The sequence below is a fragment of the Eleutherodactylus coqui genome, chromosome 1 (assembly GCF_035609145.1).
Source record: "Eleutherodactylus coqui strain aEleCoq1 chromosome 1, aEleCoq1.hap1, whole genome shotgun sequence".
NCBI lineage: Eukaryota > Metazoa > Chordata > Amphibia > Anura > Eleutherodactylidae > Eleutherodactylus > Eleutherodactylus coqui.
The window spans coordinates 258,703,355-258,728,894 of NC_089837.1; the positions used below are offsets into that span (position 1 = coordinate 258,703,355).

At 42.5% G+C, this 25,540-nt stretch overlaps 2 protein-coding genes across 3 annotated transcripts in view; both read right to left on the reverse strand.

Annotated features, from left to right (window-relative positions):
* FHL5 (four and a half LIM domains 5) overlaps positions 1 to 25,540 on the reverse strand; it is a 134,437-nt gene that overhangs the window by 34,036 nt on the left and 74,861 nt on the right. The window lies entirely within an intron of this gene.
* Positions 22,361 to 24,103, reverse strand: LOC136611675 (uncharacterized). Its single transcript, XM_066591451.1, has 2 exons — positions 23,966 to 24,103; positions 22,361 to 23,892 (listed from the first exon to the last, which is right to left on the reverse strand). The coding sequence occupies exon 2, from the start codon at positions 23,158 to 23,160 to the stop codon at positions 22,429 to 22,431; it is 732 nt and encodes a 243-aa protein (XP_066447548.1). The 5' UTR covers positions 23,161 to 23,892; positions 23,966 to 24,103; the 3' UTR covers positions 22,361 to 22,428.

Consider the following 25,540-nt stretch of genomic DNA (forward strand, 5'->3'; position numbering starts at 1 on the left):
AGAAACATACCCCTTGTTGCCGTAATCTTATGTCTGTACGCACAACGTGGCCCAAAATTACAGGAGCAGCCGATGGCTTTCAGGACAGACATTTTGCTTGAAGGTGTTTTAGGCTCCATTGCACACTTGTAGAGCTCTTGAGCTGCCAAAATGATAGGGAACCCTCACAAGTGACCCCATTTTGAAAACTAGACCCCTTAACGAATTCATCTAGGGGTGTATGGCATATTTTGACCCCACAGTTTTTGAATGAACCTAAGCAAAGCAGAAGGTAAAAAATATGATTTTCATTTTTTTGGTAATTGAGTCATTTTAAAAACTGTTTTTTTGTACAGCACACATATGAATGAAGATTTGCACCCCAAAATGCATACCCCCCTATTTGTCCCGCATTCAGAAATATACCCATTGTGGCCCTAATCTTATGTCTGTATGCACAACGGGGCCCAAACCGAAAGGAGCACTACACTTCAACTGTTTTAACTTTTTATGTGATCGCTATAATCTGTTGGATAACGGTTATCGCATGACCGGGGACTGCTCACCGCGGCTCACAGTGACTGTTCCAGGCTGTCAGCTACCTCTAATACCCAGGAGCAAGGAGATTTTAAACGTTACCTCCCCTAACGGATTGGATTTATGATGGGAGATGAAATTTTAACTTTTTTTTTTACTTTTACGTGATCGCTGTTATCCATTGGATAGCGACGATAATGTGACCAATAACCACGTACTGCGCCCACACACACACCGTGAAATCCCTAGCCTCTCGGCTATGTTTGGTAGACAGGAGCAGGGAGATTTTACACTATTCAGGCAATCCGTGGCTTTTGCGCATGCATCCGCCATTTTGGCAACAGGGGCGTGCGCAAAAGCCTGGGTAAGGTCCGCAGATAAATCCAGGAGTCTAAGATACATAATTTCATCCTCCCTCACGGATATGATACGTCAGTGGAGATGAAACATAAGCTTTTTTCTGCAGGCTCTCAGCTACGTTTGATGGCCAGGAGCAGGGACATTTTAAATTACCCCGGCAATCTACAGCTTTTGCACATGTGTCTGCCATTTTGACGACGGGTTTGTGCGCAGAAGCCGGCGTAAGGTCCACAGACAAATGCGGGGGACTAAGTTACGTAATTTTATCCTCCCTCACTTTTCTTTTTACTTTAAATGATCACTGTTATCCATTGGGTTACAGTGATTACATCACCAGGAAATGCATACAGTGGTCCCTGCTTACATCTCTCTGCTCCCGACTACAAATGGTAGCCAGGAGCAGAGGAATTTTAAATTTCCTTGGACGGGGGTGAGTATTTTCATCGGATCCATGAGGGGAGATGAAAGTTTAACTTTATTTAGCTTTTTAAAACTTTTCTCTAATTTTTTAAAACTTTTTCTTTACTTTAATGCGATCTTTGTTCTCGAAGCTGTCAGCTGAAAGAATGCTATCAGTGAGAAAATCAGTGTGCGGCACTAATAAAGCTCTAGCTTGCTAGAAATGAGCGATAAACAAATAGTGCACGAACAGTGCACGATGGCAGCGCATTTAAACAGAACGATTATCACTCTAACTGCTTTAGAGATGCCCAAAGACCAGATAGAGCAGGGTCGAGATCTCATCCACCCCAAGCTAAATAAATTGGTGATAGCTATTAGGAAGTGAGATCGTGATGTCTGGCCTATGCATAAATAAAAATAATTAATATTGGATGGATGTTAGCTTCCATGGAGTCTATTTTCACTGAGCACCACATACACCTCTCAAGAATCCAGGAAGCTGTTACCTTTGATTCACCCTCAAGTGTTATGTATGAAAAATGCCAGGATTTTCCACCATATGTGGTATAAGTTTTTGATATGCATAGTGCAGCCTTGACTTGGGCTGCTCTTTTACAGTAGTCTTTTATTAGATATATCTCAACTTTATAATGGTGCGTTACATTTATGTGTCCTACTCATTGGCAGTAAGTGATAAGTTCATATGCACTTTTGCTAATGTTTAGTTTAACACTTATGGTATGTCCCTAATCACCAGGGAATATACTCTAACAACCTTGCTGCAAACTGATATACTTGTAAATAGTGTAGATTTCATAATGGTAGTGTTACGTCCACCGGACGCAACTTTCCGAGGGACAGACGCACAAGTGGTAACGCATTCAACCAGGACGCGCTGGTTGGAACACCAAAGTGACAGTGAACTGCATACTGGGAACTGAACTCAAGGACAGACATAACATAAGGACTGACAAGCGACCAAAAAAAACTCACCTTTCATACCTGCACACATAGATGGAATTGCTATAAAAGTATGAGGTATTAGTTCATGGATTAGCCAAGTCACTTAGGCCTGCAAGCCACTTGAAGGCTCCTCGTTGTTTTGTGGGTCCCTAACCCAACGAGACAACATCCACGAGAACCCTGCTGCAAGCAGGGTGATCGCCCGATAAGGGTGGCCCGCACTGGAACCTAAGGGCCTTACAAGCCTAGAGGTGATACATGATCTGACAGGACACAGTTCACACCAACACACTAAGGCTAGCATGCAACACAGAACACCATTAACACTGAACATGCCCATTCACACCCAATGTTGGGCCACCAGCACAGACAATGAACACGAAACTGGTCACACACATACACTGAACATGCCTGTTCACACCTAATGTCTGGCCAACTGCACAGACACTGAACAGGACATTGTTCACACCTACAGACTAAGCATATAACAAGTATGCAGGAAAACCAAACCCTAGAGTGAAGGAATACCATCCTCCTTTAGCAGAGGGACTGGTATATATATATTTTTCATATATATATATAAATATATATGCAGCAGACCAGTGGGAATTGGCTGGCGGGAGGAACTCGACACCCAGCCAGCTTAATTAACCCTCACCTGTGAAGCCGTGCTCATAGAAACCTATGAAACAACAGGTCCCAGAAGCACACACTTAACCGATAGGCAGTATATTGGGTTTTGTTCTTGTGCTAAGGAATATTTGCTGATAATCAGTGCAATAGCCACCTTTTACTTTACTGAGTTGGTTTTGCAGTGATACACCAGCTCAAACCATTCAGCGAATGGTCATCAGTGGAGAAAAGATGAATAAAACACAATTTATGGTAATGTTCATTTCCTTTCTTTTTCAGCTTTTTCCTTTTGGGATTAATCCATTACTTTACGCTGTCTGACTTCTAGAGGAGAAATAGATCTGCTCTTAGCAAATAACAATTCTCTGACCCAGCAAGAGGACTCATGTTGAGTGTCCTGTCTGGTCAAATAAAGGTTAAGACAGCTGCAGGATTAAAATTTTCTGCCCTTGATCTTATATGAATCCCTTCAGAGGTTAGTTAAACTTTTATGTATTGTATCTATTGTGCCCCAAGCTCTCAATCTTGGCATTTGACAGACTCAACTTACGCTAGTTGTACCCATATATCATAATTCAGCACAGAATCTGGAATTATTATTATTATTATTATTTAATCACTAGCATCTTATTATGACCATAAAACTCTACATGAAACATTATCATATAAAAGAATTGAAAAATTGGTCTAAATCACAAAATATAATCACTAACACAATTATTATTCAAAATGGTATGAACTTCATCAATGCTATGATCTGTATTTAAGTTTTAGCCTGGTTCTGCCTCTTTAATTTCTTGTAAAGCACGGCTTCTTAGCCTTTTTTTATTAGGGTGTCATCGACCAGACCAAAGTGATGCCTGTGGCTCACCATTAGTCGTAATGCAGGATAACATTTTTAAAAATTACATCAATTTATTTAACAATTTGTCTCAGTCAGAAGAATATTAAAATAAGCACACAATTAGCCTATTCTGTTGCTAAACCAGAGATTTTTGTGACACTTGGCTTTTGGCATGTCTCAATAACCCTACACTGGCGTTGAGGTGATAAAATGGTTGTCTTATTTATAAACACACATTTTCTTTACCAATCTAGAGCAGTCTCCTAAACTATTTTATTACGAACTTTCCCAGATCTGTCTGATCTGAAATGAACATTTGTTTATGTATTCGGTGTAGAGTCATACCAGTTTATGCATGTGTCACATTATGTATTCATTCGTCAGTATTAAACTCTTTTAGGCTGGGTTCACACAGGGCGGATTCGCTGCGTTTTTGCCGTGGTTTGCTGTTGCATATCCGCACTACGGCAAAACCGCTGTGTTGCAGTGCAATGCAGTACAAATGTGTTTGGGCAAAAAGCTGTTCGCACAGGACGGATTTTTTCTGCACAGCTGCAGTGCGGAAATGCAACTGCGAAGCGTTTTTTCAAGACACAGCATGTCTATTCTTTTGACTTTTCTGCAGCGCTTTTTTGTCCATAGACCTCTATGGACGCAGCAAAATCCGCTGCAAAAGTAAAAAAGCGCTGCGGAAAAAAACCACAATAAATTTGTTCTTCTTCAATAAAAACTCCTGTAAATAAACTACTTAAGAAAAGCTTTGAAATGACCATGTGGTGTTCTTTGGTGCACTGTACAGAAAATTGGGCATACATGGTTGATGAGGTTTTGACATCCCTTGAGTATCACCAAAATTAAGGGATTACTCAGACATTACCTTGTGGAGAATGTGAGCAAGTGGAATGTTCTAAGGACTGTAAAGGTCTCTGAATAGTGGACACCAAGCAAAAAAAGGCAGTGCAGTAAGATAAGACCAGTGTTTCTTAAACATGTTTGCTTCTGTCTGCTGTCTTGGGAAGGTACAATCTTTGTTTCTATTTCACTTGCCATATCATCAACCAGAGTATTTTTTGTGTATGAATCAGCCCTGTCCACAGTGTGCATGCAATGTGAGGGTGCATTCACACGAACGTATATCGGCTCGGTTTTCACGCCGAGCCAATATACGTTGTCCTCGTGTGCAGAGGGGGGAGGATGGAAGAGCCAGGGCCAGGAACTGAGGCTCCCGCCCCCTCTCTGCCTCCTCTCCGCCCCTCTGCACTATTTGCAATGGGTAGAGGCGGGACGGGGGCGGGGCTAAGTTCCGCGCATTAGCCCCCGTCCCACCTCTCCCCATTGCAAATAGTGCAGAGGGGCGGAGAGGAGGCAGAGAGGGGGGCGGGAGCTCAGTTCCTGCACTTGGCTCTTCCATCCTCCCCCCCCCCCCCTGCACACTAGGACAATGTATAGCGGCTCGGCGTGAAAACCGAGCCGATATACGTTCGTGTGAATGCACCCTGAGACTGCAATATAGGAACAGCAACTTGAGCTGGAATGTAGTGACTGTTTTCAGTGACCCCGTGTGCCACAACAAACAGACTGCTAAAATAAGGAAAACCATCTTTGTCTGGTGAATTTGCACACTGTTCCTCTGTTCTATGCGCAAGACAAAGATCTTGATTGGATCATAAGAAATAGAGCATACACTCCAGATTGGATAACTAGATTTGTTTGTAATCTTAGAGGAGTGCAAATGAATAACCTGCACAAATGAATGTAACACGTTGTAAGGTTGATCTGCATTGGATGGATGTGCATTGTGTTGAAGGTATAAACCTCATACTGGTAGTTTTGTGTTTATTTGGTCTTTGAAAAATACATAGTTGTGTTGTTAAATTTCCCCCAAATTCCAATCCCAGTCCAGACTAGTTACTGGGATTCTCTGTGACCACCCATTAATAAATATAAAGGATCAGTGTATGTGTTTTTTTATATATAAATATAAATGTATACATGATTCAAGTAGTTATATGTATAATTTAGTTAAGAGGAATTAATTATATAAAATGATAAGGCAGGGATACCTAAAGCACAGCATTTACAAACTTTTTTTTTTTCATAATTCAGACCCGTCAAATATGAGAATTACTCCCATTGAAAAAAATCCCCCAAGGTGAATTTACTGAAAACCAAGGAAATGTTTTATATTTTTCGTTTTGATACTCTAACCCCTCATGGCCTAAACAGGGTCTTGCAGAAAATTCAGTATAATTGTTTTGAAACAAAAAAATTTAATTGAGATTTTTTACCAAGAATTTTCTACAGAAAAACTTTATGTGAAAAATCTTTTAAGTATATTTTTTATAGTGCAATATTGTTATATGTATTCTTGTGTAACCTTGTATTTAGCAGTAACATGTAGTGTGGCTTTGAAAGCTGGGGGAGCACAGGGTGCCAGTGCCGGTGTGGTTTTCCTATGAGGTGCAGGGCAGCCTATTGAATTGAAATATGGCATCATTAATAGGTTATAGGCCTGTAGGGTGCACTATACATACCATGTGGCCTGACACCCATTATCTGCTTTTTTTGTGCAAGAAGTGTACTAAGTAGCCACCTCCTCAATATAAGGAAGGTGTGTAAGTGGTTGTTCATCACTACTTTGTGTAAGTTGCTCCTGCATTTAGCAGTTTGGCTGCCTGCATGTTTGGGATGTGTTGTTTCTACGTGCCCTCTTGTATCAGTGAGTATATGGCAACTTTCTGTGATTTTTTTTTTTTTTTTGTATCAAGATTCCTGGTTGATTCTCAACCAATCATTGCCTGATGAGAAAGATGGAAATAGTCACATACCTTTTAGTCTGCAAGACACAACCTCAGTGAAAAGTTTTCCTACCTGGATAAATTGCTCCTGTGTTTCCAGATTAGGGATGATAATTTAGTGAGACCACTTTTTACACCTACCCGGAATAAAACTTGTTTGGGACAACTTAAATCCAAAACTCAGTGCATAGGGGTATCAGTGATTAAGTGAGGTATAGGATTATGCTGTGTTCATGACACCCCCCAACTAGCCATCACATTAGCTAAAAACTTTAACAAAGAGTCTTACTATCTTGCCTTGGTGGTTAGCTGGTGTCCTCAACCATATTGTCCTAGCACTTCCTCCAAGAATCTATATTCTGGGTGGACATGAGGCTTTTAAATTGCTTCTGTTAAACAAGACAGGGTTATGTACCCTTGCTAGGCTTACAGTCTCCCAAAAGTCCAACCTCACGTCCTTGTTGTGGGAGATGGGCAACAGTCAAGTAGGGGACCGCCTGACAGGGCGAAGTACGGTGGCTGCAACGGTAGTCATGAATGCCTGTCAGGAACCTCGAATACGGCTGGCTAACGAGGCTCTGGTGAATGCCTGGCAGCAGCAGTTCCTTACTTGCTGAAGGCAGATACACCTCCTAGTTGAGGCAAACGGCAACAGCATGCAACAGTGAAGGGCCTAGTACCAATACACTTGTGAAATGGGCCTCATTACTGCGCTTCCCGTCGTCCCCTGTCCCAAGGTGACGAAGTATACAGGAACTCCCGATCAAAAAACAATGGCTAGCACTTCAAGCACCAGGGTTAGAGCCCCTGACAACCCGAGTTCCCGTTGCCAACCAGCACCTCACAGTGCACACATGAAGGAAAGAGCCAAAAGCCCAATTCGGGACGGCCCTTTCTGGATGAAGGTTGATCGCCGGGTCCCAAAAACTGACCTGCGTTCAGTCACACGCTTTGCAACATGGAATGTCCTTACTCTGAACAGGACTGGCCCAGGTGGCACTCATCAATGAACTGGCTAGATATAACATCACTGTAGCCGGCCTCATTAAAGCTCGTCTACTGTATCATGACCAGAGCGAGGTTAATGGCGCCACCATATTACACTCCGGTGGCTCGGAACACACCCAGGGAGTGGCACTGATCCTTCACCCTCCCATAAATCAGTCCATGGAAATGTGGCATCCGATCTCTCCACGTCTGATATACGCCAGATTTGTTCATCGTCACGGTCACATGTCCATCATTGTGGCATATGCACCAACTGAAGTATACACCCCTGCAGACAAAGATGCCTTTTATGACCAGCTTGCTGCCACCGTGCAGTCAGTCCCTCTGCACGATGTACTCATAGTGTTTGGCGACCTGAATGCAAACCTAGGTCACCGGACTCCTCTCTACGAAGACGTCATTGGATCCTTTGGCCAAGGCTCAACCAATGACAATTCACACCATATGCTGTCATTATGTGCCTCAATGGGCCTCACAATAGCGGGGTCCTGGTTCTAGAGACGTAGCATTCATAGGTTTACCTGGATATCCAACGATGGACCTACAAAAAAGGAACTGGACCATACACTCATTTGTCATCTCAATTCTGTAAAATCGTGTCGAGTATACAGCGGGGCAGAAGCTCCAGCAAACACAAACCACTGTTTGCTTGTTGACGAAATAGCAGTTCCACTCCGTCCACCCCATAAGAGCAGATCACAACCTTCATTAAACATTGACGCACTGAGGAAAAATCCAGCACTTGAATGTCAATACAATATTGCAATCGAAAACCACTTCCACGCTCTGGGCAATCTCCCAGATCAACCAGAGGCAGCTTGGAATGTCACAAGAGACGCTATCCGTGAAACTGCAAAGACCGTTCTTATATACCAGCGTCCCCATAGGCAACCCAGGCTAACGAACAACAATATGCAGGTCCTTGAAGCGAAGGTGAAAGCCCACCTTCAAAACGACCAAGAGGAATGTAAGAGGCTGAAGGGTGTGTTCTGGGCAAAGGCCAAGAAAGACAGGGAGCGGTACTATAATGCTCTGGCTGATGAAGCTGAGGAGAGTCTGAAGTCAAACAATCTAAGAGCAGCATACAAAGCAGTCGCCAGAATCCGAGGATCATCAGGGACCAGCCGGCATGCGCCAATCCACAAATCTGATGGCAGCCCTTCTACCAACCATGACGGGACTCTTCAACGCTGGCGTGAACATTTCTCATCCACCCTAAACCATTCACCGACTAATCCGTACCATTACCTCGATGACCTCACATCCGTTGCTGTGGATGACCATTCTGTATCTACGGATGCTCCATCATGGGAAGAGGTCCATTCTGCTATTCAGAAAATTAGATACGGACGCGCCGCCGACTCAGATGGCATTCCACCTGAACTGCTGAAATGTGCAATTGAGCCGATAAGCACTGCTTTACATCAGCTATTTCTGCACGTCTGGTCTTGTGGGAAAGTCCCCGTTGAATGGAAGGAGGGCATCATTCTCACCCTGTACAAGTGGAAGGGCCCAAAAACAGTAGCACTAGCTACAGGCCGATAACGCTTCTTTCGGTTCCTGGCAAGGTCTTTGCGTACATTCTATTCTCAAGGATACAACCACTCCGGTTTTCAAAGTGGAGACCCCAGCAGTCAGACTTCACGACAGCCACTCCACCATGGATGCCATACTCGCTCTTAGACTCCACTCAGAGATACATTTAACAAACCACTCCTCGTCGCGTATGTCGATCTCAAGGCGGCGTTCGACTCAGTCGACAAAGAAGGCCTCTGGAAGGCCATGCGTGGCATTGGCATCCCAACATCCCTTCTAAACTTACTAAAAGACATGCATCAGGGCACATCCGCCAAAGTCTGTATCAACAGTTCAACCTCTGCTAGTTTTGAGACCTCGTCTGGTGTTCGACAAGGTTGCATCTCGGCTCCTGCACTCTTATGCAGGGCCATGGACTGGATTCTTCAGCGTATTGTCCAATGTAATGGGGTCACTCTTCTGGAGTACCACTTCACTGAACTAGACTACGCCTACTCTTGCACTCTTAGATGTCACATCTAATAATCTGAGACACTCATTGGAACAGTTTGATCTTGAGGCATCCTGTCTTGGGCTTCACATCTTCTAGCAAAAAACCAAGCTGCAGAATCAAGGAGCCGGCGCAATCCCTCTGGACCTAGATGTAAACGGCCAGAGAGTCGACGCTGTCAGTGAGTTCGTATACTTCGGAAGCATTCCTCACACAAATGGAAGGGCACATCCAGACATCCTGCAGAAAATAGCGCTGGCAGCCTCGGCGATGAGGTCCCTGGATAAACTCTGGCGGAGGCAGAACATAACACTCAGGACTAAGATTTGATTTTACCAGACCTGAGTAATGCCAATATTATTGTACAGCTCAGAGACCTGGACCTTGCTGTCACAAACCACTGAGCATCTGGAGTCCTTTCACCTGTGATGCCAACACCAGATTCTCTGTGTCTGTTGGTTTGACTTCATCAGAAACAGTGAGATACAGGCTGGCACGGGCCTTGAGTCAATCACAAAAACAATAACAAGGAGACGACTTGCACTTTTTGGTCATGTTGCACGCTTGTCAGAAGCTGTCCTGGCCCACGGTGCTCTAACCGCAGCAATTGCTAGGAAAATAGAGAGACAACCCCCTGCCAGATGGTGAAGGCCTCCTGGTCGTCCGCGGCACTCGTGGGTGCAACAGATAGTCAACGGTACCTCCTCTGACATCAACACTGAATGGAACAATGCTCTCGGTTGTGATCATTCTAAATCAGTGCTACGGACCCTCGTCGTTCAAGCGATATAACTAGCTAACTAACTAGGCTTACAACTGCACCTTTGAACTCTCACATGATCGTCTCTCATATATAAGTAATTCAAATCACACCCTCTTTAGAAGAGCAGCAGATAATAAATAGGCCAAGGTTGTACGGTAAACCTGATGTGGCGTCTATAAGTCCAGATAGCAAGGTTATTAGTACATTGTCTATCAAATGATCATGCAGATATGGAACAAGTTAGTGGAGGCTACTGACTATTTAGATGACCAAATATTTGCAATTTAGTGATTAGTCAATCAAAGCAATATGGTACAAGCCCAGTTGATTGTGATAACCAATCTATATACCATAGTAATGGATTATTTTACAGCTGCCCAGGGTGGGATGTGCCAAATAATAAGACCAACTTGTTGATATTATGTGAATCTTGAAGGTAATATGCAAGTTAAAACTAGTGTGCAGGTAATGACTGAGATGAGAGATAAATGGCTAAAACAGAATGAGTAAAAGCAGGATATATGGTGGAATGACACATTTGCAGTATTCAACCTCAGTAATCGGTTCGAATCTATTAGAAGATGGATTATGAGTATACTTCAAGCTTTATTCTAAATATTATTGCTATGCTTAGCTGTTTATGCTGTATTAAAAATCTTAATGGTTTGTTTACCTTATTTGCTTAAAATATGTAAGGAACAAATTGAACGACTTACCAAAGTTGTACGCCCTAGGGAATGTACATGTAATGATGCTTACTCATGTCACAACTAACACTGTGCAACACAATTTTTGTAACAGATAAACAGATTGATGATTAATATTAACTTTAGTGTGCTGAATTTAAATATGATAACCATTTTTTCTGCCATGTAAGGTTTTCCAGTTATGGGGAATAATGTGATTCAATTGCCATTGTACTTTATTTTTTGGAAATATGCCCATACGATTAATCCAGTAAACTCGCCATTAACTTTGCTTAATAAAAAGAATACCAAAAGTGATTGTGCAACTATTTTGCAATCACTGCTACACACCGCGCACCGACTGAACAATATAAGGGTATGTTTATGTAACATATAGGGTATGTTTCTATATGGTGGAAACACGGCGGATCATCTACCAGTAAGTTGTAATTAATGAACTGTGTTTTTACAGGTCGTTGGTTAGACTGGGCCTGTTTTTCAAAATTTAATAAGAATATGGCTGACCGGCATGGATGTCTGAACAACCCAGACAATTTCTGGTATATCTTCGGACAGTTCACAACAAAGACACAACAGAGGAAAATAACATCTTTGGTAAAGTGTGCCTATCACAAGTATTTTGGAATAAAGTTTCATGACCAAGATAAGAAGTGGGCACCATGCATCCTCTATGTGTCATGTAACACTCATCTCACACAGTGGCTGAAAGGCAAAAGTAGAATGCCATTCACCATTCCGATTTGGTGACAAAGATGCTAGCTAATGACGAGAAAGTTTGAGCACGAATGTCACTGAAAATGCACTTTCATCATTCACATATAAATTTCTTTCAACCTAACCTAAGTGATGTCAGTGATAAACAAGGGGAACGCTTCCACAAGACATCTCAGTCATTGAAGACCTTTACAAAGGGAAGTACGATCTGAATATGATGGGCGACTTTTACTGGTTCTTACAGAGGAAAAGTAATGTTTCTTACAGGAGGGAGTCAAGATCCATCATTATTTTCCACCAAAAACAGTCGAATAGTAATATAACGGCATGTCCAAACTGTTATCATCTTAAACAAAGGAAATGGTTTGTAAATTAAAAGTGAGATGTGCTAGGTATTATTCAATTTTACCAGTATAATCAGCAGATTTTAATTTGACAGAAATATATCAATTACTTTCTATTAAAATTGTCATGGATAGGGAGGGGAGAGACGATCACTCAAACCGTTGCATCTAATTTGTCACAGCAGAGTCTGATCGCTCTAGTGAGACTGCGAGTGAGGAGTCGCCAGACTACAGGTGGATTTGTAACCAGCTTTCACGAGGTTCTGCGACATGCAGACCAAAAGCACAAATTATCCCCTGATCTGGTTTAAAGCACTCCAGCACTCCACAATGCCCCTTGTACACACGCTGTCACCACCAACTTTTAAAGGTAAACTGGAACCCAGACTTACAACCTATTAACACAATCTTCAGAGTTATGGTTCATTTTAAAAGGGACGAGGCTTAACTAATAAATTGCAGATTTAGTCTAAAAAAAAAGACTAGCAGTACAGATAGCAGATATATATATACAAAGGGTATACAAAAAGGTTGTTACATGGGAGTATAAGGGTATACAGGTATACACAACATGACAGTAGTTTAAAATAAACAGAAAATAAAAGAAAGATACCAGATTTGGGATATTCGGCCCAAGGTTCTGATTCGTGCAGAGTCACTGAAGCAGCCTTACGCCAAGGCGTATCTCTGAAGTCTGACCTTGGGTCTCTCTAAAACCCTTAGTTTTAAAGTTTCCCTAGAACACACCTCACCCCGCCGCTTCTGTGGTCATTCAGAGAAGTGTGGGGTAAATGTGTATAGACCTGTGGAAAAACCATAATTCCCCATTTCGGCCACATCTTCGCAGGAGAATCTCTGATTAGGAATATATGTCTGTCATATTTTCAGTCATGACTTTACCTACTCAGCGATACCAAATATGACACAGAAATTATTACCATGTATGCGGATACGCCATTTGGGGGTGTTCTAGGCCTCGCACCCCAATTAGTTTAGGTGTGTTTTGTTTAGCTGGCCTGCCCAATTCTGAAAATATTGGGCTAGGACCTACACATGGCCAATAACCCTTATTAAAAGATTTTTCCCTAATTTGAATTCCAGCTTCGCAGTGTCTGTGAGGAGCCAGCTTGCAGGCGAATGATGGTCACACAATGTGAATTACTCATGCTAATTCTACGCCAACAGATACAGGAGGTAGAAGAAAGGAAGGGGGTTATTTACTCACATCACAACTTTTGTCCAATGGAATGCCAGACAATGTCCTTTCTAAATGCGAATATCAAGAGGCGTAAGGAACTGGGTAAAATGTTGACTGAAAGCTACAAATGCAATCTTAACTACACACAAAGTGGATGACAATATAGCCAGACCTGATACACTCAAAATGGATAACACATGTAAATTGGCTGACAGCCTACCAGTCTCTATGTCACAAAATTTATTTTTTAATTTGTTGGGATTTCGTAACCCAGAGTAGTTCTTAAATTGGGAAACAAAGTTAAGACGAGTCCTCCTCAGAGGCTGGCTCCAGGGAGGTGAAGCACTGAAGTGTCGCCTGTGGGATTAGCCCATGGGATATACCTGGTTTGGGAATAAAAGTGTAATCGAAAGAGGGGTAGATGTGAAATTATTAAGATGACATATGCTACACTTTTTATTCTTTTATTCAGGGTTTAATACAGTTTAGTTATAAAAGGTTATAAAAGCTGCTTAAAGTGGACTGAGCTGTCCTTAGCCCCCAGTAGTAATAGTGACACCCCACAGCGGCCCCAGTAATAATAGTGACATCCCACAGCAGCCTTATTAGTAATAGTAACATCCCACAGGAGCTCCAGCAGTAATTGTGACATCCCACTGCGGCCGCAGTAGTAATATTGACATCTCACAGTGGCTCCCAGTAGTAATAGTGACACCCCACAGCGGCTCCATTAGTAATAGTAACATCCCACAGTAGCTCCAGTAGTAATAGTGACATCCCAGAGCAGCCCCCAGTAGTAATAGTGACACCCCACAGTAGCCCCAGTAGTAATAGTGACATCTCACAGCAGCCCCCAGTAGTAATAGTGACATCCCACAGTGGTCCCCAGTAGTAGTAGTGACATCTCACAGCAGCCCCCAGTAGTAATAGTAACATCCCACAGTGACCCCAGCGGTAATAGTGATATCCCACAGCAGCCCCATTAGTAATAGTAATATCCCCACAGTAGCTCCAGCAGTACTAGTGACATCCCACTGTGGCCCCAGTAGTAATAGTGACATCACACAGTGGCTCCCAGTAGTAGTAGTGACACCCCCACAGCGGCCCCCTTATTAATAGTAACATCCCACAGTAGCTCAAGTAGTAATAGTGGCATCCCACAGCGGCACCCAGTAGTAATAGTGACATTCCACAGCAGCCCCCACAAATAATAGTGACACCCCACAGGGGCACCAATAGTAATAGTGACATCCAACAGCAGCCCCAGTAGTAATACTGACACCCCACAGTAGCTCCAGAAGTAATACTGACACCCCACAGCCGCCCACTGTAGTAATAGTGATACCCCACAGCGGTCAACAGCAGTAATAGTGACCACCCAGAGCAGCCCAAGCGGTAAAAGTGACATCCCACAGCCACCCAAGCGGTAATAGTGACATGCCACAGCAACCCCATTAGTAGCAGTAACATCCCACAGTAGTTCCAGCGGTAATAGTGACAGCCCACAGCAGCCCCCAATAGTAATAGTGACACCCCACAGCGGTGCCAGTAGTAATAGTGACATCCAGCAGTGGCCCCAGTAGTAATAGTGACATCCCACAGTGGTTCCAGTAGTAATAGTGACATCCCAGAGTAGCTCCAGGAGTAATAGTGACACCCCATAGCTGCCCTCAGTAGTAATAGTGACATCCCACAGCAGCCCCAAGTAGTAATAGTGACATCCCACATTGGCCCCAGTAGTAATCGTGACATCCAACAGCAGCCCCAGTAGTAATAGTGACATCCCACAATAGCTCCAGCAGTAATAATGACATCCTATAGCGGCCCCCAGTAATAATAGTGACATCCCACAGCGGCCCCCAGTAGTAATAGTAACATCATGCAGTGGTCCCTAGTAGTAATAGTGACCCCCTTGAGTGGCCCCAGCAGTAATAGTGACATCCCACATTGACCCCAGCGGTAATAGTGACATATCACTGTGGCCCCAGTAGTAATAGTGATATCCCACAGCAGCTCCCTGTAGTAATAGTGACACCACACAGCGGCCCCATTAGTAATAGTAACATCCCACAGTAGCTCCAGAAGTAATACTGACACCTCACAGCTGCCCACTGTAGTATTAGTGATATCCCACAGCGGTTACCAGTAGTAATAGTGACCACCCAGAGCAGCCCAAGCGGTAAAAGTGACATCCCACAGCCACCCAAGCGGTAATAGTGACATGCCACAGCCACCTCATTAGTAATAGTAACATCCCACAGTAGTTCCAGCGGTAATAGTGACAGCCCACAGCAGCCCCCAGTAGTTATAGTAACATCCCACAGCGGTGCCAGTAGTAATAGTGACATCCAGCAGTGGCCCTAGTAGTAATAGTGACATCCCACAGTGGTTCCAGTAGTAATAGTGACATCCCAAAGTAGTTCCAGGAGTAATACTGACACCCCATAGCCGCCCTGAGTAGTAATAGTGACATCCCACAGCAGCCCGCAGTAGTAATAGTGACATCCCACAGCAGCCCCCAGTAGTAATAGTGACATCCCACAGCGGTGCCAGTAGTAATAGTGACATCCAGCAGTGGCCCTAGTAGTAATAGTGACATCCCACAGTGGTTCCAGTAGTAATAGTGACATCCCACAGTGGTTCCAGTAGTAATAGTGACATCCCAAAGTAGTTCCAGGAGTAATAGTGACACCCCATAGCCGCCCTCAGTAGTAATAGTGACATCCCACAATAGCTCCAGCAGTAATAGTGACATCCCACAGCGGCCCCCAGTAGTAATAGTGACATCATACAGAGGTCCCTAGTAGTAATAGTGACCCCCTTGAGTGGCCCCAGCAGTAATAGTGACATCCCTACAGTGACCCTAGCGGTAATAATGACATACCACTGCGGCCCCAGTAGTAATAGTGATATCCCACAGCAGCTCCCAGTAGTAATAGTGACACCACACAGCGGCCCCATTAGTAATAGTAACATCCCACAGTAGCTCCAGTAGTAATTGTGACATCCCACAGTAGCCTCCAGTAGTAATAGTGACATCCCACAGCAGCCTCAGTAGTAATAGTGACATCCCACATTGGCCTCAGTAGTAATAGCGATATCCCACAGTGGTCCCAGTAGTAATAGTGACATCCCACAGTAGCTCAGGCAGTAATAGAGACATCCCACAGCGGCCTCCAGTAGTAATAGTGACATCCCACCGCAGCCCCCAGTAGTAATAGTGACATCCCACAGCGGTCCCCAGTAGTAATAGTGACCCCCCCCCAGAGCGGCCCTAGTGGTAATAGTTACATCTCACAGCGACCCCAGCGGTAATAGTGGCATCCCACAGTAGCTCCAGCAGTAATACTGACATTCCACAGCCGCCCCCCAGTAGTAATACTGACATCCCACAGCAGCCCTAGTAGTAATAGTGACACCCCACAGTGGCACCACTGGTAATAGTGACACCCCACAGTAGCTCCAGCAGTAATAGTGACATCCCACAGTGGCCTCCGGTAGTTATAGTGGCATCCCACAGTGGCCCCAGAAGTAATAGTGACATCCCACACGGCCCCCAGTAGTGATGGTGCCCCCCTGAGACCCATGTACATATCCCTTCCTCCTCTGCTCAGCACTGTTGCGAGGCTCGGACTGTCGCATCATCGCTGATGTGCCGGCTCTACAATGCACATGGGCGGCTGTGCACCATCTGGAACATCCGCAGAGCAGAGAGAGAAGACGCTGGACTGGTAAGCAAGAGGTCAATGCAGGGCCGCAGGTCGCATCCCGCTGCGAGAATCTCGCAGTCGGAATCTGACCTGGGCGTCTGCATTCACCCTTACAAAACTGAGCTGGTGATCCTTAGCTGTATGAACAGCTGCAACCATTTACTACATTTTTGAATGTCATATTACACAAGAAATCAGACTATCTAATGACATGCCACTTCAGTAAATTCAATGAAGTCTCCTGATTTTCATTACTACTGAAATAAGATTATAGATAATTGCATTTCTTTAGTAAAGTTCAATAAGAACTGAAGTAAACACTTCTGTTTTTTTGTAAAGTCATTTTAAAGCAGGATGTGAAAGTATAGCTCTGATTCAGTACAGGTATTTTCAATAAAATATTGTGAATTGCACAAAATAGGATATAATTAACATTCTACAGCATACTTTTACTGGTAGCCTGTCATCTGTAAAAGGTCTTTTACAGAGTATTGTGTTACAGCCTTTAATGGTTTCCCTATTGTTTTCCAGGAGATTGTGTGGCATACACGAGTGGGTATATAGATTCAACCTCGGGCACTAAAAGCTGCATTTACCAAACCAGTGGCTTGACCGGTCCAGACCCTGATCCCTGACACCACAGTCAATTGCTTTTATGAATTCATAGAAAACAATTTAGCAATGCCTTTGTCACATGATATATTGAAGAGGTTGTCCAATGAAAATATTAGAACATATAAATATCGTACAAGAGGATCTCCTGCTTAGAATCCTCCCTGTTAGCCTGAAGAAAGAGCCCTCTAGGCGGCACAAACCATCAATACCTTACATGGGTGGCCATTGAGTTGAATGGCTGCCCTATATTAGTACATTTCCTGTGTAGTCAGATGTAGCTTTATGTGAGGTTAGAGTTGATCACCATAGTTTAGAGATGAGCAATTTTTTTCATTATCTGCAACACGCTGCAGACATAAGGTGTAGCAATGTATTCCATAACACAAATGATGCTGATGAACACCAAAAACTTTCCTGACCAAAGTTAGTATTCCCCTCTATTAGATAATTACATGGATATTGAGTTATATGTGACTATAGTTTTATAATATATGTGGTTTCTGCAGAAGTATAAATAATATAGACAAGTTGAAAGTATACATTACCCTAGGGAAGTTATAAATAATATTATATGCAAACAGTCAGACTTCTTTTTAAAAATTATACTTAGACTCTATTCACATTTGGGTCAGAAGTTCCTTCTGTAGTCTCTGCCGCAGTTCCGGCATGAAATCTCAAAATAGCACAGCATTTTATGCAAATTTTTTCATATTATGTGTGAAGTGTATCAGTGAAGAGCTGACACCATAGTTCCAGTATTTTCATTGTACAGCTCCAAAAACGGAAAAAAACGGCAAAATGTTGAACTCAACCTTATTATAAACAACATAAAATGGACTGTTTGTTCTATAATTGATCAGAATGGTCTGCTGTTCTTCACTAAATCACCCGAGACAATGAAGTTTGGACATTCAAATTAATTGTCTGCTATGTTAAATGTCTCCCTTCTAGAGGTCAAGTCGCATCTTTCTCAAGACACAAAGCTGAGCAGTGAAGTTTTGTGATATAGAGCAGATGCCTATATCATGTTTTCTAGTTAATTATTCCTAGAAAATGTTGGAAAATCATTAGACTGTTATTTTATACATGGAGCTTAATGTAGCCAGTGGATAATAGCAAGGGAGACATCGGGGGAGAAAAACTAGATCATTTTAGGTAGTATTGATATTGGGGCAGCTTTTGTAGCTAAGATTGTAAATATACAGTAGACACAGGGTAAATGGGGCAGATATATTACTGGCATTTTATTTCCAGTCGACAGAGCTGAACGAGTTCTTGTTTTATAGCATGAGTTGCAGTTTTTATTGGTACTATTTTGGGGCACATAAAATTTTTTGATAACTTTTTTTCCATTATTTTGGGAGGTGGATGAACAAAAAAATTAATTTTGACTGTTTTTTTAAAGCCCTTCACAGACTAGACTCTTTTAAACGATTATTCTTTATTGAAAAGTATCTAAAAACATACACACAAGGGCTAGACCAAATGGGATAGGGGTAAATATGCCCCAAAATCCCGTAAAAAACACACAAAAACAGACTCAGACACAAACAAAAACTAGGAGAGACACTGCTCTCCAGTAAAATTCCATCAAGGGCTAAAGATGGTGATACAAGAAGAGGATATATTTAAACATAATTAGTGTGTCGCCCCTCAGCCATCTTTTTTTTTAAAGTGAATAGCCCTTATTATAATAACCTCTCAGAGTATTGTAGTCCACCCATTCCAATTTATCAATTTAGTTGTCCATCTTTGAATCAGCTCAAGCTCTGATATGTCCTTCTTGAGTATCGGTGTCCAAAATTGTACACAATATACAATGTGGGGTCTGACCAGTGATACAATGTTGTCGTCATGTGCCCTTATACCTCTTTTAATACACCCCATGATCCTTGGCAGTAGCTGCCTGACATTGGTTGATCCAGTTAGTTTTACAGTTAACTAAAATCCCCAAGTCCTTTTCCATGTCAGTGTTACCCAGTGGTTTCCCATTTAGTCTGTAATGGTGATATGTATTTCCCCTGCCTATGTGCATAACCTTACATTTATCAGTGTTAAACCTCATTTGCCACTTTTCTTCCCAAGACCCCAACTTATCAAGACCTACTTACAGCTGCAATCTGTCCTCTATTGTGTTAATCAGTTTGCATAATATTATATCATTTGCAAATATTAATATTTTACTCTGCAATCTGTCTATCAGGTCATTAATAAATATATTAAAAATAAAAGGGCCCAATAGTGACCCCTGTGGTACCACACTAGCAATGTTGACTCAATCAGAGTATGTACCATTAATAACCACCCTCTACTTTCAATCATTAAGCCAGTTACTTAAGCACAGCTGCACCCTCTCTATTGAGATGCAGCCCATCCCTATAGTAGAACCTGTAGCCAACAGCAACGTCAGCCCAGTTCTCGAGAAACCCAAACCCCTCCTTTCTATACCAACTCTTGAGCCACTGCTTTACCTCCCTAATCTCCCTCTGCCTTTCTGGGGTGGCACGGGGTACAGGTAGTATTTCGGAAAATAATATCTTGAAGGTCCCTGCTGTAAGCTTATATCCTAGTTTGCTGAAATTGTTTTTAAGGACCTTCCACCTATTTCTAACTTTGTCATTGGTACCAATGTGTACCATGGCTGCTAGATCCTCACCATCCCCTCCCAGTAATCAGTAAACCAAATTCGCAATGTGTTGAACTCAGTGCCAGGAAGACAACACACTACTCGATGATCCTAGTTTTTGTGGCAGATTGCCCTGTCTGTCCCCCTAATAATTGAGTCTCCCACTACTAGAACCTGTCTAGCCTGCCCTACATTCCTGTTCCTCTTTTCACTGGTGCAGACTTTCCTCTAGCGCTAGCAGGCATGTCCTGCTGCAGCAGTGCTAATTCTAGAATGGCCTTCCCCTCATCTGCCAACTGTGCAAACATGTTGGGGTGTGGAAATTCAGAACTAGCCTTCTAGGATCTCTTCCCTCAAATTGTCACCCAACTAGCTGCCTTACCATCCTCTCCCACATCTGCCCCAGCAAGTGTCTGCTCAGTCAGCATCAAACTCCTTTGCAGGGTTGTTGATTCAAGATCTGGGCTTTCAAATTCACAACATGCTTTGCTTACATCGTATTAATTACCATTCTATCAGTTGTATAATATAACACTACTTGTGTAGGGAAGTGTATTATGCCTGCTAGTACACTGACTGACTATTAGATCCAGCTTCCAGCACGGCCTACCATGATTCAGTTCATGACATATCCAGAGGCCTTTGGGAGGTCTCAAACTGCAATGGCATCCCATTGCATTGTGAGGGGGCTGATGGGTGAAACAGCCCCTCCCTCTGAAACCACTTAGATGCCATGGTCACTAAATCTACCCTGCCATAAAAGGTGTATGGACAGGGTTAGAACTGTTAATTACTGCTGTAAAAAGGCATGTGCGTGGTCACTACATAGTTAATAAATTTGCTGCATTTTGGGCTGACCTTATGTCAGGAATTTAAAATTAGGCCTGCAGATATAGTTGCACTATAATCTAAGCCAATTTTTGGTAACTAAAAGTCAAAAGACAGAATAGCATACTCTTCTTGAATTTGCAAAAGTTTTTAAATGCTTTTATTACAGATGTGTCAGTTGTTCATAGAATATACTGTGAACATCTTAGACAAGCATTCATAAACTTTCGCAAATTAAAGAAGAGCATACTATCCTTTAGTTTGACTTTAGGTTACTTTTAGAGGTCATGACAGTGCGACCTTGGGATTTTTCCGCATGTTAATACCAATTGGGGTAGTGCTACCAATCTTTGCTTTAAGTGCTAATTTCTAGTGTAAATGATGCTAAATCTGTCAGTCCATATGAGAGCCCCATCGCCTCCTACTAAAATCACCAGATTTACAGTTAACTAATATTCTGTTTTTGCTGCACATGGCAGCTCCTAGGAGCAAGACTCTTAAATCTACAAAGTAAACACTACTACCTTTCCGACAACAGTGCAAACTAACTACAGTATGTAAGAACAGAAAATACCTACTCAAGGAGAATTTTATGTTTACCTTATACATGAATTGTGTATATCAAGGTGTTGCGCTTAAAAGGGTATTCCAGTAGAATAATAATATTGTTCCCTGCTGGATGTGCAGCGTCCCATAGGAAGACCTCGGACACCTGACATACATGAGGAGCTGGGAGGGTATAGTGCTGACGTGTCACGGTGGCACTTATCAACTCCTTCCTGGAGGGACACACACAGCCAAGGCCAGAGTACCACTACAGGCCACCAAAGACCTAGGATAGGGAATGCCAATACACAGGATAATGGGGGATGTAGTTGTCACGGGTGACGCCACCATTCCTTCACCCACCGGTATGACCCTCGGCGGAGAATAAATGTAGCCTCAGACAATTTCTTAGTACCATAGGTCCCTAGGAACGGTTAGAGTTCGTCAAACTTTTACTTGAAAAACTTTGAACAATTATTACAAGGCAGTTTACTTATATACTTCACAGTGCAGGTAAAATGTCAGTCTTCATAACGCAGTACCTCCACACGGCTCTCACAAGCTCAAAGATGCACATTTGTAAACAGTGATTATGTAACACACTTTTTGTCCTTGGCAAGTGAGTGTTATTTCCTGCTTTTTTATGTCTAAAAAGTTTAGAAAATGGCCAATATACCTTCCAAAGTTTGCTTTTATGCTCAGAAAATTGAGGTTTTTTTTATTTTGCATATCCCCATGTACATAAATGGGTAACAAATTTTAATTTTTTTAAACAGACATCTAGATCAAAAGTAATGTTTATTTATACTTCAAAACAAATCCAATATTTAGAAATGTGTGATTCTTCTAGATTTACGATTGCACAGCACACCACTTTCCTGAATTAGTTCCCATATGTAGTCTCCCATCATGCTCTCATTGTACTGTCCTTGGTGTTGACGATCAAAGGCCATAATATCTTGGTGGAAGTGTTTGCCGTGCTCCTCTGAATATTCTCCCATGTTCCGCTTGAAGTGATTCAAATGAGCATCAAGGATATGGAGTTTTAGAGATATTCTGCAACCCATCTTGCCATAGTTCTTAACCAGAGTTTCAACCAGCTTCACATAGTTGTGTGCCTTGAGATTCCAAAGGAAGCCTTTAACTACTGCCACAAAGCTGTTCCAAGTTGCATTTTCATTTCTGGTCAGCTTCTTTTGGAATTCAGTGCACTTGATGAGCTTCTTTACCTGTGGTCCAATGAAAACACCGGCCTTGATTTTGGCCTCAGAGAGCTTTGGAAAGAGGTCTTCTAGGTGTTTGAAGGCTGCTGAGTCAGTGTCGAGAGCTTTGACAAACTGTTTCATAAGCCCCAATTTGATGTGTAGTGGTGGCATCAACACCTTTGTAGTGTCCACCAGTGGCTCCCACTTGCCATTTTTCTGTCCAGCTAAAAACTCCATTCTCAGTGGCCAGTCCCGCTTATGGTAGTGTGAATCAGTGTCCCTACTTTTCCAAAGGCAAAGATAGCAGGGGAACTTGGTAAAGCCACCTTGGAGACCAATCAGGAATGCCACCATTTTAAAATCTTCCACCAGTGCTCTTTATACCTCAGTCAGTGCAGTTAAATCTTCATGTTTTTATAGTCCACTTTGAAATGTACTGAATGCGCCAGGGAAAGAGAAGGTAACATGTTCCCATTATGAAGCGGGACAGCCTTGAGGCTCTTGCACGAACTGTCAATGAAAAGGCGCCATGCATTCTCACTGTATGTGATGCCGATTGCATCAAAAAGACCTCTCATGTCGTGGCAGAAATATAGTCCATCTTGACTTGTGAAGAAACTGTAAAAACATGGTGGCGGTTCCTCTGGTCTGTTACATGTAAACTTTCGTCCAAAAGGTTTCACTTCTTGAGCCTGGAGGTCAACAGCTCAGCATTAGATTTTGTGAGTCCAAGATCTCTAATCAAATCATTCAGGTCATGTTGATTCGGGAAATATGGCACTTTGTCCGCAGCAGTGTTGGTGAAATTAACATCTTCATCTCCTTCGCTGTCTGATTCGCTACTTTCATAGGATCTTAACAGTTTTTTTGCTGCTGGTGGAGTGGGCACTGGGAAATCTGAGCTGTGTGGCACTTGGGCGATTGATAAGGGAATGTCTGGATACACCACTGGTTGTGCATTTTTACCAGATTGGCGTTTTGAAGGGTCCACCATGCAGAAGTAACAGTTGCTTGTGTGGTCAGTAGGTTCCCTTCAAATTTGTGAAATTGCAAACCTCATGGCCCTTTTCTCTCCTCTGTACCATCCTGCAGAAGAACAAAATGAAATCAATGTAAAACTAAGACATCGTGAGCAACAACTACCTTAATTTTACTTTACCTTTTAGAGTTCTTTTGCAGTTCTCCCAGGTGAAATGAGGTAACCATGTTTTATCCTGATTGCCAACTGGCATTCCAAAATATGCCTTGTAGGCCTCACATATTCTCTGTGATGCTTGTACAGAGTACTTTTTCGCTCTTGTCTTGAGAAATTCACCACAGACATAGAAAAATGTGTCTACTGGATGTTTGCAGCTGCTTGAAGTCATTTTATTTACCTAGGTAAAGTATATATGTATCACAGCATGCAAATATATAACATTATCACATACATGTAATGTAAAAATATGCAAATTCTACATATGAATCCTGTCCTGTCCACAAAAGCAAACGTTTTACAGCATAATTGCCATTTTCTGTACTTTCTAGACACTGGGGAACAGGAAAACACAATTAATGCCCAAGGACAGAAACATTTGTTACATAGTGTTATTCTCTTTTATAGTACCTCCACCCAGTCTGGAAGACACAGGGGTGGGTCAATTAAAGGATGTACCTCTGCACAGTGATCTAAGCTCAAGACGGCCGCGTAGGAAAATTAGTCAGTGAAGTAGTACCTCTGCACTGGCCTTGAAAAGAAGCAGTCATTTACAATTATTCATTCTCTTACTCTTCGGGGGCTCACTCCACTCACATCCAATCCACAAGCAGCACAAGCTATCTCTCCTCTGCCTCCATCTCCACCACAAGGAAGCTGAAGGTGCTTCCATGCGGCTCTGTGTTAGGTGAAACTCAGATAGCAGGCAGGATGGAACTTTTGCTACTCAGGAAGATGGAGTTCTTTTCCTGCTCTCAAACATTCCTATTTATACCTTCTCTGATACCACGTGACATGACAGACTTGCTACATTTACATGTAGGCTTTTGAATTTTAGAGACGTTAACCTCTTAAGCGCCGCAGATGTGTAACAAACATACTGTAAATGACAGGACAGGCTTGTGCAGTGCATCCACATAGGACAAACATGTATTACATTTATGGAGGGGACCAGGATGATTTATCGAGCCACTGCAGATGTATATGTTAAAGGATATGTACAGTACTTACTAATGTAGATTCTATACTACAATTCAGTTCATCAGTGAGATTTTTATCTCACACACCCTGGGCCAGAAGTTTCCTAGCTGGTAATTTTCTTCAGCATGTTGGCTCAGTGTGGAGTATTCAGTTCCTCTTTCTGGGACACTATGTTAGATCTTACTGAGTGCTCCTCCCTTCTGGTTCACATCAGCAATTACATTTGCATTCATTCCCTTGGGAATAATTTCACTATAAAAAAATGCATATTAAATTTGAAGACTTTTTGATTCAATTGAAAAGCTATTTACTGTAAAACATTCAGCAACAAAGATGTAGAAGAGTAAATGAAACTCACAGTACTCCTTATTAAATGTTGTCCTCTTTAAGAAAAGAACAACTTGTGCACTGATAAACATTTGGCACAGGATAGTAATACGTGAAAGACAGAAGTGTTTCTATATAAAGACAGTACTGCATTTGGAGTGCTGTTTTTGGAAGTGCTTAATGATGAGCACAAACACATTACTGAGCCACAGTACATAGGTAATATGAGAG

What these genes read in the sequence shown, in the direction of transcription:
- LOC136611675 (XM_066591451.1), bottom strand. Translation starts at nt 23,160, where the DNA reads ATGGTGGCATTCCTGATTGGTCTCCAAGGTGGCTTTACCAAGTTCCCC.